A 17,287-nucleotide genomic window follows, 5' to 3' on the forward strand; every position below is an offset into this window, starting at 1 on the left:
ATTTTTCATAGAAAACATTTTGTACGTCTATAAATATTGAGTCTTATTTATAGAATATTATTACTCATCATGCCGGCCGCGGTGGTCGCGCGGTTAAGGCGCTCAGTCAGGAACCGCGCGACTACTACGGTCGCAGGTTCGAATCCTGCCTCGGGCATGGATGTGTGTGATGTCCTTAGGTTAGTTAGGTTTAAGTAGTTCTAAGTTCTAGGGGACTGATGACCACAGATGTTAAGTCCTATAGTGCTCAGAGCCATTTTTTATTACTCATCATACAGTTTTATATCAAACACTGTTATTTGCCATGCAGCTAATGAAACTTTACAGTTCCAAATGCAAATATTCAAATAATCTGTAGAAGGAGCCGCTAGTGTGGCTCACTTTTTAATTTCCTTATGAACTGGCTAGGGGTCACAATTTCTTCATTTACGCTAAGACTTGCCTGTTGAAGATCTTTCCATCAGAGTACATACCTCCCCTGTGAAGTCTACATTAAAATTATTTTTCTTCTTGTATTGTGACTTTGCAAATCACAGTTCATCTGGAACTAATTTTACTGACAGCGACGAAAAACATTAAAGAGTAAATTTACTGAAAAGTGAGTGTAAGAATTCCAAGATCCTTAAAAATGTGTATGCAAGTGCGTCCCCCTTGTCCTAGAATCCCAGGGACCTGCCCTCCTCTTCCAACCTTCCCCAACCTACCCCTGTCTCCTTGCCAAGGAAGGAACTAACTGTGCCAAAAGCTAGGAAAGTTTCTTATACTTTTGAATGGGACTTCAGCTATACTGCTACCACCAAACAAATTCACACACACTAAGCTGTTTGAGAATCACAGTTTCATTATACTACAAAGTTAAAACATGTCCAAAGAACAATCTCATTTCCACCAGTCTAATACTTTAAGTAAGTGTTTTAGTATGCACTAGTGCCCAGTTTCGAATGTGTGCACATTTTCAAGAACACACACACACACACACACACACCACTGTCACAAACAGACAAAAACAAAAGAAATGAAAAATGTGTCCTGTGCAAATATAAATGGATCCAGAAAATGTAGACACTTTTTGGTAGTCAATATTAATGGAACAAAATGACATATTGTTGCAATTCTTGCACAGGAGGAAGGTTATTTTGTGTGTTCAAAATGGTCCCCATGAGCAGCTAAACAAAGCCGACGCTGCTGAACTGCTACCGAACTACAACTGTCAGTCCTGTTAGTGTAACAGTAGCACAGGATGCCTCAATGGTCTCTCGTAGTTTGTTCAGTGTAACTGGCTTCTGCTGATAAACTTTATTTTTCAAGGTCCCCCATAAATGGAAGTCAAGGGCAGTAATGTCTGAAGACCGTGGTGGGTACTAAACAGAACCTGTTTGAACTATCCATCATCCAGGTAGATTTTCACTCAACTAGGCTCCGATGCACCTGTGATCCATGGGTAGTGTCTCTGATTAGTAATCAAAACATCTACAGTCCCAGGTTCGAAACCAGTCACTGCTAAAATTTTGATTAATAATCAGCGTTTGCAGCCAAAGACTTCAGGCATTAGAAGTGAACCTCATACTGCCAGCAGTCTTGTCATCGAGGGTGGAGGAGTGGAGAGAGGTTCACGGCAGTCTTTGTCCTCGGGATGGGAAACTGCTCCTAAAGGCAGAAGAATCGGCAGCGATCACCGGCATTACGATGCAGAGGGCAATGGAAGCGACCGCATTAAAGACACGTAACATGTAACAGGACATGTGGCCTGTAATGGAAAAAGTGCCATTGGCAAAAGATTCCAGAATAGTCCACCACTCGGGGGGACTGGCGAGGTGGAGGTGACCGTGAGAAAAACATGGAACAACCGACAAATGTAAAATGTCCTACATGTTGGGATGTGGAATGTCAGAAGCTCAGACATGGTAGGGAAGCTAGAAAATCAGAAAAGAGAAATACAAAGACTCAATCTAAATATGGTAGGGGGCAGTGAAGTGAAACGGAAAGAAGACAAGGACTTCTGTCAAATGAGTTTAGGGTAATATCAACAGCAGTAGAAAATGGTATAATGGGAGTAGGATTCATTATGAATAGGAACGGAGGGGAGAGAGTGTGTTACTCTGAACAATTCAGTGATAGGGTTGTTCTTATCAGAATTGACAGCAAATGAAAACCAGGTGTACATGCCGATGTCACAGGCTGAAGATGAAGAGATTGAGATAATATATGAGGATATTGGAGGAATAATACAGTACGTAAATGAAGATGAAAGTCTAATAGTTGTGGGGGACTGGAATGCAGGAGTTGAAGAAAAGGTTACAGGAGAATGTAGGCTTGGGACAAGGAATGAGAGAGGAGAAAGACTAATTGAGTTTTGTATTAAATTTTAGCTAGTAATAGCGAGTACTCTGTTCAATAATCCCTTATACTTGGAAAGGGCCAGGTGATATGTGAAGATTTCAGTTAGACTACATCATGGTCAGACAGAGATTCCAAAATCAGATACTGGATTGTAAGGCGTACCCAGGACCAGATATAGACTCAGATTACAATTCATTAGTGATGGAGAGTATGCTGAAGTTTAAGAGATTAGTCGGGAAGAATCAATATGCAAAGAAGTGGGATGCAGAAGTATTGAGAAATGATGAGATACGTTTGAAGTTCTATAAGCCTATAGATACAGTAATTAGGATCTCTAAAAAGGTCAATCTCAGAAGTTGGAAAGAAAAACATAGGTGCAAAGAAGGTAACTGTAAGAAACCATGGGTAACAGAATAAATACTTCAGTTGATCAATGAAGAAACCGAACTACAAAAATGTTCAGGGAAATTCAGGAATGCAGAAATACAAGTCACTGGGGAATGAAATAAATAGGAAGTGCAGGGAAGATAAGCTGAAATGCTGCATGAAAAATGTGAAGAAATTGGAAAAGAAATGAATATCGGAAGGACTGACTCGGCGTACAGGAAAGTCAAAGCAACTTTCGGTGAAATTAAAAGCAGATAGGTGGAAAGAGTACACCGAAGGCCTCTATGAGGGGGAAGTTTTGTCTGATGTGATAGAAGAAGAAACAAAAGTCTATTTAGAAGAGACAGGGTATCCAGTATTAGAAACAGAGTTTAAAAGTGCTTTGGAGGACTCAAGATCAAATAAGGCAGGAGGGATGGATAACATTCCGTCAGAACTTCTAAAATGACTAATCATGTCGGTGTGTAGAATGTATAAGCCTGACGACATACCGCCTGACTTTCAGGCAAATATCATTCATACAATTCCAAAGACAGCAAGAGCTGAGAAGTGAGAGAATTATTGCACAATCAGTTCAACAGTTAATGAAGCCAAATTGATGAAGATGAATAATATAAAGAAGAGTGGAAAAGAAAACTGAGGAGGTGTTACAAGAAGATCAGTTTGGCTTTAGGAAAGGTAAAGGCACCAGAGAGGAATTCTGATATTGCGGTTGAAATGGAAGCAATGCTAAAGAAAAATCGAGATGCTTTCATACAATTTGGTGACCCGGAAAAAGTGATCGACAATGTAAAATGGTGCAAGATGTTCAAAATTCTGAGAAAAATAGAGGTAAGTTACAGGGAGAGGTGGGTATAAAAAAATATGTACAAGAGCCAAGATGGAACAATCACAGTGGACAGCCAAGAACAAAGTATTCATATCAAAAAGTTACATCGAAGAAACAATGGTGGAAATATCAGAAAGGCTCGGGAGTGGGGTTAAAATTCAAGGTGAAAGGATGCCAGTGATAAGATTCGCTGACAACATTGCTATCCTGAGTAAAAATGAAGAAGAATTACATGACCTGCTGAATGGAATGAACAGTCTTAGGAGTACACAATATGGGCCGAGAGTGAATTGGAGAAAGACGAAAGTAATTAGAAGTAACAGAAATGTGAACAGCGAGAAACTTAACATCAGGATTGATGGTCACGAATAGATGAAGTTAAGAAATTCTGCCACCTAGGCAGCAAAATAACCAGTGACAGACGGAAGCAAGGAGGACAACAAAAGCAGACTAGCAATAGACTAGCAATGGCAAAAAGGGCATTCCTGGCCAAGAGAAGTCTTCCTTGATTTGAGAAAGAAATTTCTGAGAATATACATTTTGAGCAAAGCAATGTACGGTAGTGAAACATGGACTGTGGGAAAACCGGAATAGAAGAGACTTGAAGCATTTGAGATTTGGTGCTACAGATGAATACTGAAAATTAGGTGGACTGATGAGGTAAGGAATGAGGAAGTTCTGTACAGAATCATAATTATCTGGAAAACACTAAGAAGCTGGAGGGACATGTTGATAGGACATCTGTTAAGACATTAGGGACTGACTTCCACGGTACTAGAAAGAGCTGTAGAGGGCAAAAACTGTAGACGAAGACAGCAATTGTAATTCATCCGGCAAATAATTGAGGACATGTGTTGCAAGTGCTACTCTGAGATGAAGAGGTTGACACAGGAGAGGAATTCATGGCAGGGCACATCCAACCGGTCAGGAAACTGATGACTCAAAAAAAAAAAAAAAAAAAAACAAAAAGTGTGGTGTGCGTACTGTAACACACACACCATCAGATTATTTGACTTGTCGCTCTAACAAAGTAGGCGAGTGTCACCAATATGTCTCGTGGTCTTATCGTGGCGTGTTTATCTTCTGCCGTTACGTCAGACGATAGAAATGCCACTTGCACACTTAGAGTAGCAGATTGACGGTGACCAACTTGAAGCAGAACTTGATTAATTTTCACACACATTTATTAAAATGATAACAAGCATAAACATTACGTAACTTGTTTCTGGATTCTATTTACGATAGGCAATCTGAAGTTCCTTTGGTCTTGGCACGTTAATCTTATTCAAACATATCTCTGATACTTGACAAAGTGTCTATTCATTTATCTTCATGGCTATGTACAGGAATATGGTAATCTTATTAGGTGCAGACTGAAACTTGACTATAGACTCATACAGACTAATGCAAACTGACTAATCGAAGGTCTGTACACCCCATTATAATACCTCGCGCATTCTGGTATTGCTGCGTGAGTGTGATCCACGAGGAGAAAAGGTTCTACGTTAGCACCAATCTCATTGGCTACGTTACATATTAATACACGGATCGGCGGAAGCTGAATTTGGTCTGTCTCTAAGGCAGCGCCATCTCGTAGTGCGGAGACGGACGAGCGCTGCGCCTGCGCTGTTGTGCTTAGCAGGGCGCGCTCTAGTGGGAAAGTTGTGTGCGCACTGACCACGCGGAACTATGTACACAACAAAAAGGCTCTGACGTTCTGTAGTAGTAAGGCAGAGCACCGTCGTTTCGTAGGTACAACGTTGCATTTCCAAACACCTCTCAGATGGCAGCATGTTTGCAGCATATGAAGATACACCTGACCAGTTACAGTACATTCAAAGAAAAATGGGCCAATCAAACCGTGCAGTGACACCCGGTAGATTAACACGTTTGTCCAGACGAACGTACGGATTTTCAGGACCCCAGTACAACCAGTTGCGACAGTTTAGAATAGTGTTAAGTCTGAATTGTGCCCCATCGGGCCAGGTACCCGTCCCTGCAATCCGTTCGTCCTCACGAAGCACATTTTCAAACCGTTCACAGTACTCCATCCACCAATCTGGGTCGTCTTCATTCGTAGCGTGCAGTGATCTCGGAATGTAAATGTCCCTCTTTGCAGAATCATAATTCGTTGTACACTTGATCAGCTTATCCTGCTTTCGTGTGCAACACCCTGTTTCACAGATCTTTGAAGTGACTCAGCAAATGTTGCAACACAGCAATGCTGGAAGATGGAATTGTTGATGTATTTTATCAGCCAGACTTTTCCTTATGCGTGGCTGAGTTCTGCACTCATTCGGGGTTGCCACAAGTTTCCCAAAGTGAAACTCCCTGATATTTCCCTGATTTCCAGACAAGTTTTATCATGTTTCCCTGACAAATTTTGAGATCTCAACAGTAAGTAAAGACATAAATTCACAAAAATGTTAGGACTTCTATATTTTCCACCCCATGTGAGCAAAAATCTAACATTAACATCTTTTGTAATGAACCGCTTTTAAATGGAGAAAGCAAGCCAAATGTTATATATGTTTCATTAAGACCACTGTTGTTATTTTGTTACAACAAAACAAAACAGAATTGGTGACAAAAACACACATTTCTTTGAAGTTGCAAGACAGATTTGAAATACCTCCTTCACTGATTTGTGAAATAACCTCTCGAAAGAAGTGTATTAGGCGGGGAAGAATTGTGTAATCCAACACTGCGCGTGACTGTCAATAAAATTTCGGTTCTACTGTGTTCGTTATTGTCGGTTATTACCCACTGTGTTACCTCTATTACTTTACAGATATTGTGTGAATTTTCATTTGAGAGATATATGAGTACATAGTGAACAAACTGCCACCGACTGCCACAATTTTCTTCTTTTTATCATCTGTACTTTCTAATACATAAACTATTTTTTAGTACCAAAATGTACTACAATAAATAAAATGCCGCACTGTACAATGTATTTGTGGTGAGACAGTTGCAATTCCTGAAATCCATCGTCTGTGGCCTCTGGCCTACCAAAGAGCACACCTGTCCCGAGTCGATGGGTAAACCACGAAAATCTGTCGCACACAAACAGACCGGGCCTGTGGGAAGATCGGTGAGACTAGATCCGACGGCACGGCCTGCACATTAGTGGGAAGCAGTGGGCTTCAGAACAGCACGCCCGATCCGTTACAGATATCCGCAGAAAGCGCCTGCAGTTTTGGCCCGTCACAGAAATCCACTCGTGTGGCCCGCTATTGGTGTGTACGAGGCCGTGTTGACGAAATGAGACCACGGTGATCAAGTTTGTGCTGAGCCACAGACGGGCACATATAAAAGACAATCGCCTTTCAAACATTATGAATCACCTCGAAGGGAACGATCTATTGATACATAATCAGCACGGTTTCAGAAAACATCGTTCTTGTGCAACGCAGCTAGCTCTTTATTCGCACGAACTAATGACCGCTATCGACGAGGCATCTCAAGTTGATTCCGTATTTTTAGATTTCCGGAAAGCTTTTGACACCGTTCCTCACAAGCGACTTCTAATCAAGCTGCGGACCTATGGGGTATCGTCTCAGTTGTGTGACTGGATTCGTGATTTCCTGTCAGGAAGGTCGCAGTTCGTAGTAATAGACGGCAAATCATCGAGTAAAACTGAAGTGATATCAGGTGTTCCCCAGGGAAGCGTCCTGGGACCTCTACTGTTCCTGATCTATATAAATGACCTGGGTGACAATCTGAGCAGTTCTCTTAGACTGTTCGCAGATGATGCTGTAATTTACCGTCTAGTAAGGTCATCCGAAGACCAGTATCAGTTGCAAAGCGATTTAGAAAAGATTGCTGTACAGCGTGGCAGGTGGCAGTTGACGCTAAATAACGTAACGTGTGAGGTGATCCACACGAGTTCCAAAAGAAATCCGTCGGAATTCGATTACTCGATAAACAGTCCAATTCTCGAGGCTGTCAATTCAACCAACTACCTGGGTGTTAAAATTACGAACAACTTCAGTTGGAAAGACCACATAGACAATATTGTGTGGAAGGCAAGCCAAAGGTTGCGTTACATTGGCAGGACAATTAGAAGATCCAACAAGTCCACTAAAGAGACCGCTGACACTACACTCGTTCGTCCTCTGTTAGAATATTGCTGCGCGGTGTGGGATTTTTAGCGGGTGGGATTTACGGAGGACATCGAAAGGGTGCAAAAAAGGCCAGCTCGTTTTGTATTATCACGTAATAGCTGAGAGAGTGTGGCAGACATGATACGCGAGTTGGGATGGAAGTCATTGAAGCAAAGACGTTTTCCGTCGCGGTGAGATCTATTTACGAAATTTCAGTCACCAGCTTTCTCCTCCGAATGCGAAAATATTTTGTTGAGCCCAACCTACATAGGTAGGAATGATCATCAAAATAAAATAAGAGAAATCAGAGCTCGAAGAGAAAGGTTTAGGTGTTCGTTTTTCCCGCACGCTGTTCGGGAGTGGAATGGTAGAGAGATAGTATGATTGTGGTTCGATGAACCCTCTGCCAAGCATTTAAATGTGAATTGCAGAGTGGGCATGTAGATGTAGACACCAGTCGTTCGGAACTGCGGAGATGGGAACTCGCACTCAGACACATCGTTTCATCCCGCCATCCCCCTGCACTGAACCTACGTTAACCGACCTCACTCCCATTTACTCTTCAGTCTTCTTCTTTTTCCCTCTCCTCTTTAGCCATTCACGCATATTTTCATCCTACACAGTTGTGTTTATCTTTATACTATATACCTCTTTACTTCTGTATGCATTCTCTTTGGTTTAAAGCTGGCACTGTACTTAACAGTAGAATATCTTTGGCTTCCCTCTGACAAGGGTAGCATTCCTTTTCACGCTAGGCGAGGACCCCCTACGTCAACATGATGTAGGCACGCGTCATCACGAGTTTCACCAGTTGTCCTATGGACTGTCGTGTGCATTCTGTATACATCGACTGTTGTGTGCGTCTCGAATCTGCATTGTTCATTGTTCTTAGTTGATTTACAACATGAAGGCAAAATTAAATCGAACTGGATGGTTTAATATTTCCAGCAACATTCGGAATTACTTCGAACTTCAGTTTCTCAATTTAACGTTTCTGCCCATATGAATTATGTACAATTCATTGGCTTTTATAAAAATACGAAATACTTTTTTTCTCCCATTTCACGTTTTTACCCACATGATTCATGCACGATTAATCGGACTAAAAAATGCCTAGACACTTTTGTTATGGTTATGATTCCTTCATTCAGATATTCGTTATGTTCATGAAACACACAATAACATCTCATAGTCTTTGCATTGCAGCTAAATAATTAATTATTTCATGTTTCTATCCACAGGATTTAGACACGATTCATCGGATTCTTAAAAAAAAATGGGGTAGCATTCATTTCAGGCTAGAAAAATAACAAGACACTTTCGTTATGGTTATGATTCCTTCATTCAGATATTCGTTATGTACATGAAACACACAATAATATCCTACATTCTTTGGATTGCAGCTTAATGATTAATTATTTCACGTTTCTATCCGCAAGATTTATGCAAGATTCATCGGATTAAAAAAAAAGCTAAAAGCTTTTTTTGTTACTTTCGTTATGGTTCCTTCGTTCAGACAGTCATTATGTTCCTTAAAGACATAATACCATCCCAAGTTGTTGGGATTACAGCTTAATAATTAATTCAACTGGGATGAGCGTAACAGATAACTTCGTTTGTACACATGTATTTACATTTAGCTTTGACGTTATCGGTACAACCGCAAAGATCGATTTACGCACTCATGTAGTCGATTTAGGTTATTTACGTCATGATGACGTAATGTTACGTCACTATGACGTAGGTTCTCCTCACCTAGCGTGAGATGAATGCTACCCCTCTGACAACCGTGCCTCCATCCTTGCTACCCTCCCTGTTTAACTTTTCCTGTTGCTTCATAACCTGGGTTGTGAGTAACTAAATCCAGCTTCCCTTTTTCCCCCTCTCTCCTCCCCGATGAAGGAAAGCTAGGAATGCAAATTTTCTGTTCTGTTTTGTGTCATCTATCGGCTGTTCTGACCTAAGTACTGGCGAGCCCCTTTATCTCCTTGTTACAGGGTGCGATTCGTGCTTTTACCAGTGGGGGGGGGGGGGGGGGATGTCTTAGGGGGTTAGTATAATTATGTATGTTACTTGCTTGGACCGTGGCGTTACCCATGGTTAATCAGTTATTTATGAATAGATGTTAATGCCGAAACTCACTATTCACGCGTATGCACTATCAGAAAAGCCATCCCTTGTTATATCTTTAAAAGTACATTATAGGTAAAGCTTATTTACAAAGCCATCTACATACAGGTATACGAGGGGAATTCAAAAAGTAAAGGCACATTTGTGAAAAGCTGTACTTATTCTAATGATAGAAAACTTCAACATGCGTTATTTTTCTACGTAACCTCCCTAGGCTTCACTGCAGTTTTCCCGACGTTTTACGAGTTTTTTTTTATTTAATCAGAAAATACGTTTATCGGTTGCATCTGTAACCAATTTTGCACCGCAGCAGTGACGTCTTCATCACTTTCACATCTTCTTCCCTGTAGTGCTTCCGTTCAGGGTCCAAACATATGAAAATCGCTTGGAGCCAGGCCTGGACTGTATACTGGATGTTCCAGAACCTAGAATCTCAACTCCTTTATTGCGTTGGCTGTCCGTTTGGCAGAATGTGGGCGAGCGTAATCTTGTTGCACGATGACACCTCTTCCAGTTTTCCACGACGTTTGGATCTGATTGCAGGTTTTAGTTTCGTACGCAACACATCACATCCACCATACAATACAGACCTGGCTCTAAAGCCTCGTTTTACGCTGGGGTGACGTCTTGCAACATTGTGGCACGCTACAGAAATGTGGCGTGCGTCGTCTTGTCATTTAGTTCTAAATGTTTTGAAATGCTTAACTACTGCATAACACTTTTTCAAAATTAATAAGCAAACATATTAATAGTATTAATAGTGTTGTGTACACACTTCCGCGTAGTTAGCGTGTACACAACTTTCCCACTAGAGCGCGCCCCACTAAGCACAACAGCGCAGGCGCAGCGCTCGTCCGTCTCCGCACTACGAGATGGCGCTGCCTTAGAGACGGACCAAATTCTGCTTCCGCCGATCTGCGTATTAATATGTAACACAGCCAATGAGATTGCTCCTAACGTAGAACCTTTTCTCTTCGTGGATCACACTTGTACAGTGATACCTGAACGCTCGAGGTATTATAAGTAGTGTACAGACCTCCGATTAATCAGTCTGCATTAGACTATAGTCAACTTTCAGTCTGCACCTAATAAGATTATAATATTCCCGTACATAGCCATGAAGAGAAATGTATGGACACTTTGTCAAGTATCAGAGATATGTGAGAATAAGATTAACGTACCAAGACCAAAGCAACTTCAGATTGTCAGTTGTAAATAGCATGCAGAATCAAGTTAAGTAATGTTTATGCTGGTTATTATTTTAATAAATGTGTGTGAAAATTATTGAAGTTCTGTTTAAAGTTGGTCACCGTCAATCTGCTACTCTAAGCGTGCAAGTGGCATTTCTATCGTCTGACCTAACGGCAGAAGATAAACACTCCACGATAAGACCACGAGACATATTGCTGAGACTCGCCTACTTCGTCAGAGCGACAAGTCAAATAATCTGATGGTGTGTGTACCGAAGGTCTTACAGTACGCACACCACAAATAGTAAGACTGTATTAATAACTTTCAGTGTTCAGTTCCACAAATTTAAATTATATCTAAAGTTTTACTCCAGTGCTCTGGAAATAAACATCCCAGGTTGGGATGCACAAACTAAAACCAGAGGAGGGGCTGGTCTGATGGAGAGGGGAGGGGGGGGAAATCCCCCCCTTCTCCCCACCCCGGCAAATCGCACACTGCTTTGGTAGTATTTGTTTCACATCTTTATACTGAATAATTTGTCACATGAAAACTGCTATAGCAAAAAAATTGGTTCAAATGGCGCTGAACACTATGAGACTTAACATCTGTGGTCATCAGTCCCCTAGAACTTAGAACCACTTAAACCTAACTAACCTAAGGACATCACACACATCCATGCCCGAGGCAGGATTCGAACCTGCGACCGTAGCAGTCGCACGGTTCCGGACTGAGCGCCTAGAACCGCGAGACCACCGCGGCCGGCTGTTATAACATCATTAGTTAATAATAAAATGAGCTGTGAGTGGCAGGGGTACGCACGTCGGCGGTGGTCTGCACGATGAAGTGCTTGTGGTGGCCGGCCCAGCACACGGAGAGCACCACCTGGCTCTCCTCGTGGCGCACCGTCTCGCGCACCAGGAAGTCGCCCTCGTGCGTCAGCAGGCGCACCACCTCGTCGCGCGGCAGCACGCCGTGAAACCACTCCTCCTCCTGCAGCGGCCGGCCGCCGGGCAGCGCGCTCTGCACCAGCTGCAAGCCAAGCCCGAGGGCGCGCCACCTGTAGTCTGCAGTCAGCCGCCGCGGAGCCTCCCCACCGCACCCCCTCACATTTAGTTGTAAGTTGGCGCAGTGGATAGGCCTTGAAAAGCTGAACACAGATCAGTCGAGAACACGGGAAGAAGTTGTGTGGAACTATGAAAAAAAATAAGCAAAATATACAAACTGAGTAGTCCATGTGCAAGTTACGTAACAAAAAAACATTTAAAAAACCTTGGCTAACTAAAGGAATAAGAATATCTAGCAACCGTAAAAGAGAACTACACTCCTGGAAATTGAAATAAGAACACCTGTGAATTCATTGTAGCAGGAAGTGGAAACTTTATTGACACATTCCTGGGGTCAGATACATCACATGATCACACTGACAGAACCACAGGCACATAGACACAGGCGACAGAGCATGCACAATGTCGGCACTAGTACAGTGTATATCCACCTTTCGCAGCAATGCAGGCTGCTATTCTCCCATGGAGACGATCGTAGAGATGCTGGATGTAGTCCTGTGGAACGGCTTGCCATGCCATTTCCACCTGGCGCCTCAGTTGGACCAGCGTTCGTGCTGGACGTGCAGACCGCGTGAGACGACGCTTCATCCAGTCCCAAACATGCTCAATGGGGGACAGATCCGGAGATCTTGCTGGCCAGGGTAGTTGACTTACACCTTCTAGAGCACGTTGGGTGGCACGGGATACATGCGGACGTGCATTGTCCTGTTGGAACAGCAAGTTCCCTTGCCGGTCTGGGAATGGTAGAACGATGGGTTCGATTACGGTTTGGATGTACCGTGCACTATTCAGTGTCCCCTCGACGATCGCCAGAGGTGTACGGCCAGTGTAGGAGATCGCTCACCACACCATGATGCCGGGTGTTGGCCCTGTGTGCCTCGGTCGTATGCAGTCCTGATTGTGGCGCTCACCTGCACGGCGCCAAACACGCATACGACCATCATTGGCACCAAGGCGGAAGCGACTCTCATCGCTGAAGACGACAAGTCTCCATTCCTCCCTCCATTCACGCCTGTCGCGACACCACAATGTTGGGGCGTGAGCGGAAGACGGCCTAACGGTGTGCGGGACCGTAGCCCAGCTTCATGGAGACGGTTGCGAATGGTCCTCGCCGATACCCCAGGAGCAACAGTGTCCCTAATTTGCTGGGAAGTGGCGGTGCGGTCCCCTACGGCACTGCGTAGGATCCTACGGTCTTGGCGTGCATCCGTGCGTCGCTGCGGTCCGGTCCCAGGTCGACGGGCACGTGCACCTTCCGCCGACCACTGGCGACAACATCGATGTACTGTGGAGACCTCACGCCCCACGTGTTGAACAATTCGGCGGTACGTCCACCCGGCCTCCCGCATGCCCACTATACGCCCTCGCTCAAAGTCCGTCAACTGCACATACGGTTCACGTCCACGCTGTCGCGTCATGCTACCAGTGTTAAAGACTGGGATGGAGCTCCGTATGCCACGGCAAACTGGCTGACACTGACGGCGGCGGTGCACAAATGCTGCGCATCTAGCGCCATTCGACGGCCAACACCGCGGTTCCTGGTGTGTCCGCTGTGCCGTGCGTGTGATCATTGCTTGTACAGCCCTCTCGCAGTGTCCGGAGCAAGTATGGTGGGTCTGACACACTGGTGTCAATGTGTTCTTTTTTCCATTTCCAGCAGTGTATATCTAACAGCAAGAGGGAGTAATGACCCCGAAATTGTTCTATATTATAAAAACTTCAGGATAAGGAGATCAGGCACAAGTACATAACAGCGATCTCAGAAAGGTACCAGTTAGTTGAATGTAGTCAATTACAGTCATTGGAAAAGGAATGGACAAGGTACAGGGACACAGTACTAGAACTGGCTAAAGAATGCCTTGGAACAGTAGTGTGTAAAGGTAGGATGATGCAAACAGCTTGGTGGAATGACACAGTCAAGGCACCCTGTAAAAAGAAAAAAAAGGCGGATCAAAAATGGCTACATACTAGAACTCAGGTAGACAGATAAAGTTATGTTAAAGAAAGAAACAAAGCCAAACAGATAATTGCAGCATCCAAGAAGAAATCTTGTGAAGACTTTGCAAACAGGTTGGAGACTTTGGGTCAAGCTGATGGGAAACCATTCTGGAGTGTAATTAGCAGTCTTCGAAAGGGAGGTAAGAAAGAAATGACAAGTATTTTGGACAGGTCAGGAAAACTGCTGGTGAATCTTGTGGATGCCTTGGGCAGATGGGGGGAATATTTTGAAGAGTTGCACAATGTAGGTGAAAATACGATCAGTAATGTTTCAGATTTCGAGGTACAATGGGATAGGAATGATGATGGAAATAGGATCACATTTGAGGAAGTGGAGAAAATGGTCAATAGATTGTAGTGGAATGAAGCAGCTGGGGTGGATGAAATTAAGTCGGAACTCATCAAATACAGTGGAATGTCAGGTCTTAAATGGCTACACAGGATAATTGAAATGGCGTGGGAGTCGGGACAGGTTCCATCAGATTGGACAAAAGCAGTAATGACAACATGGAAACAGAAAAGATTGTAACAACTACAGAGGTATCTCTTTAATCAGTGTTGTGGGTAAAATCTTCTAAGGTATTGTTGAAAGGAAAGTGCGAGTATTAGTTCAGGACCAATTGGATGAAAATCAGTGTGAGTTTAGGCGTCTTAGAGGTTGTCAGGACCAGATCTTTAGCTTGCGGCAAATAATGGAGAAGTGTTACGAGTGGAACAGGGAATTGTATCTATGCTTTATAGATCTAGAAAAGGCATATGACCGGGTTCCTAGGAGGAAGTTATTGTCTGTGCTACGAGATTATGGAATAGGAGGCAAACTTTTGCAAGCAATTAAAGGTCTTTACATGGATAGTCAGGCAGCACTTAGAGCCGACGGTAAATTGAGTTCATGGTTCAGAGTAGTTTCAGGGTTAAGACAAGGCTGCAACCTGTCTCCGCTGTTGTTCATATTATTTATAGATCATATGTTGAAAACAATAGACTGGCTGGGTGAGATTAAGATATGTGAACACAAAATAAGCAGTCTTGCATATGCGGATGACTTAGTTGTGATGGCAGATTCGATTGAAAGTTTGCAAAGTAATATTTCAGAGCTAGACCTGAAAAGTAAGGACTATGGTATGAAGATTGGCATCACCAAAACGAAAGTAATGTCAGCGGGAAAGAAATATAAACGGATGGAGTGCCAAATAGGAGGAACAAAGTTAGACCAGGTGGACGGTTTCAAGTACTTGGGATGCATATTCTCACAGGATGGCAACATAGTGAAAGAACTGGAAGCGAGGTGTAGCAAAGCTAATGCAGTGAGCGCTCAGCTACGATCTACTCTCTTCTGCAAGAAGGAAGTCAGTACCGAGACTAAGTTATCTGTGCACCGTTCAATCTTTCGACCAACTTTGTTGTATGGGAGCGAAAGCTGGGTGGATTCAGGTTACCTTATCAACAAGGTTGAGGTTACGGGTATGAAAGTAGCTAGGATGATTGCAGGTACTAGTACATGGGAACAATGGCAGGAGGGTGTCCACAATGAGGAAATCAGAGAAAAACTGGGAATGAACTCTGTAGATGCAGCAGTCAGTGCGTACAGGCTTAGATGGTGGAGTTATGTTACACTCATGGGAGAAGCGAGGTTACCCAAGAGAATCATGGGTTCAGCAGTAGAGGGTAGAAGGAGTCGGGGCAGACCGAGGAGAAGGTTAAGAATGATTTTTAAGTAATAGGTTTAACATCAGAAGAGGCACCAATGTTAGCACTGAATAGGGGATCATGGAGGAATTTTTAATCTAACATCAAGGAGGTCCCGAGCTCAGGAGCACCGTGGTCCCATGGTTGGCGTGACACGAGTGAAAAGTTTAATTTTTATTTTCAGTTTATGTCACAAACTCTTATGTTTTGATCACTTTTTTGGGAGTGATTATCACATCCACAAGAAAACCTGAATCGGGCAATGTAGGACAATCCATTTACCCATTCGCCAAGTGTACAAGTTAGGTGGGTCGACAACATATTCCTGTCATGTGACGCACATGCCGCCACCAGTGTAGTATAGAATATATCAGACGTGTTTTCCTGTGGAGGAATCGGTTGACCTATGACCTTGCGATAAAATGTTTTCGGTTCCCTTTGGAGAGGCACATCCTTTCGTTTACTAATCGCACGGTTTTGCGGTGCGGTCACAAAACACAGACACTAAACTTATTACAGTGAACAGAGACGTGAATGAACGAACGGACAGATCATAACTTAGCGAAAGTAAACTTTCCACTTTTTTTATCTCATTTTTCTCTGTATTGTCCGTTGCAGTTGTTCGTCGCGGACGTCCCACGACGCCCATTGAAGTTCGATATTGATCCATTCACTCAGTTATTATTATTATTATTATTATTATTATTACAGAGGGCAGCTAACCCTCTGACCGAACACGCTAAGCTACCGTGCCGGCTTTTCACTCGAGGGAAGACTTGAACCAAGGACCTCTCGTTCCGCAGCTGCTCACGCTAACCACGGGACCAAGGCGCTTCTGAGCTCAGTTTATCCTTGATGTTGCTTATCTTGCGCATGGACTACTCATTTTGTATATTTTACTTCTTTTTTTTCAAGGTTCCACACAACTTCTTCCTATTTTCTCGACTGATCTATGTTCAGTTTTTTAAGGCCTATCCACAATGCCAACGTATAACCAAATCTGAGGGGGGTGCCATGGGGAGGTTCCCTTGTGAGCAAAATGGGCTTACCCTCTCTCTTCTTATACTACTTCTGACACAAACATTATTTTTTATGATCTCTTCTCTTTAGTAGCAAAAATGTGACAATGAGATGAGATATAAAGGACGACTAAAAGGTTCGCAGCCCACCTAAGAAATAGTTTGTCCTAGCTGAATGTCAATTTAGCAACTAATGTTCATTCCTCGGATAGGTCACGTACAAAGTTATTCATTAACATCCTTTTTTGTTTCAGATATTGGAGTCTGAAGTGTCTGAGGCTGTGGTGTGCGTACTGTAAGACCTTCGGTACACAAACCATCAGATTATTTGACTTCTCGCTCTAGCGAAGTAGGCGAGTGTCAGCAATAAGTCTCGTGGTCTTATTGTGGCGTGTTTATCTTCTGCCGTTAGGTCAGACGATAGAAATGCCACTTGCACGCTTAGAGTACCAGATTGACGGTGACCAGCTTTAAACACAACTTTATAATTTTCACACACATTTATTATAATAATAAAAAGCATAGACAGTACGTAAC

At 43.2% G+C, this 17,287-nt stretch overlaps 1 protein-coding gene across 3 annotated transcripts in view; it reads right to left on the reverse strand.

Moving 5' to 3' along the window:
- Positions 1 to 17,287, reverse strand: part of LOC126293706 (tyrosine-protein kinase Fer) — a 539,925-nt gene that overhangs the window by 58,774 nt on the left and 463,864 nt on the right. For all 3 annotated transcript variants that reach the window (XM_049987015.1, XM_049987014.1, XM_049987013.1), the window contains one exon: positions 11,803 to 12,012. In XM_049987015.1, the coding sequence (XP_049842972.1) occupies positions 11,803 to 12,012 (210 nt within the window). The remainder of the gene's footprint in view (positions 1 to 11,802; positions 12,013 to 17,287) is intronic.

The sequence above is a fragment of the Schistocerca gregaria genome, chromosome 10 (genome assembly GCF_023897955.1).
Source record: "Schistocerca gregaria isolate iqSchGreg1 chromosome 10, iqSchGreg1.2, whole genome shotgun sequence".
Taxonomy (NCBI): domain Eukaryota; kingdom Metazoa; phylum Arthropoda; class Insecta; order Orthoptera; family Acrididae; genus Schistocerca; species Schistocerca gregaria.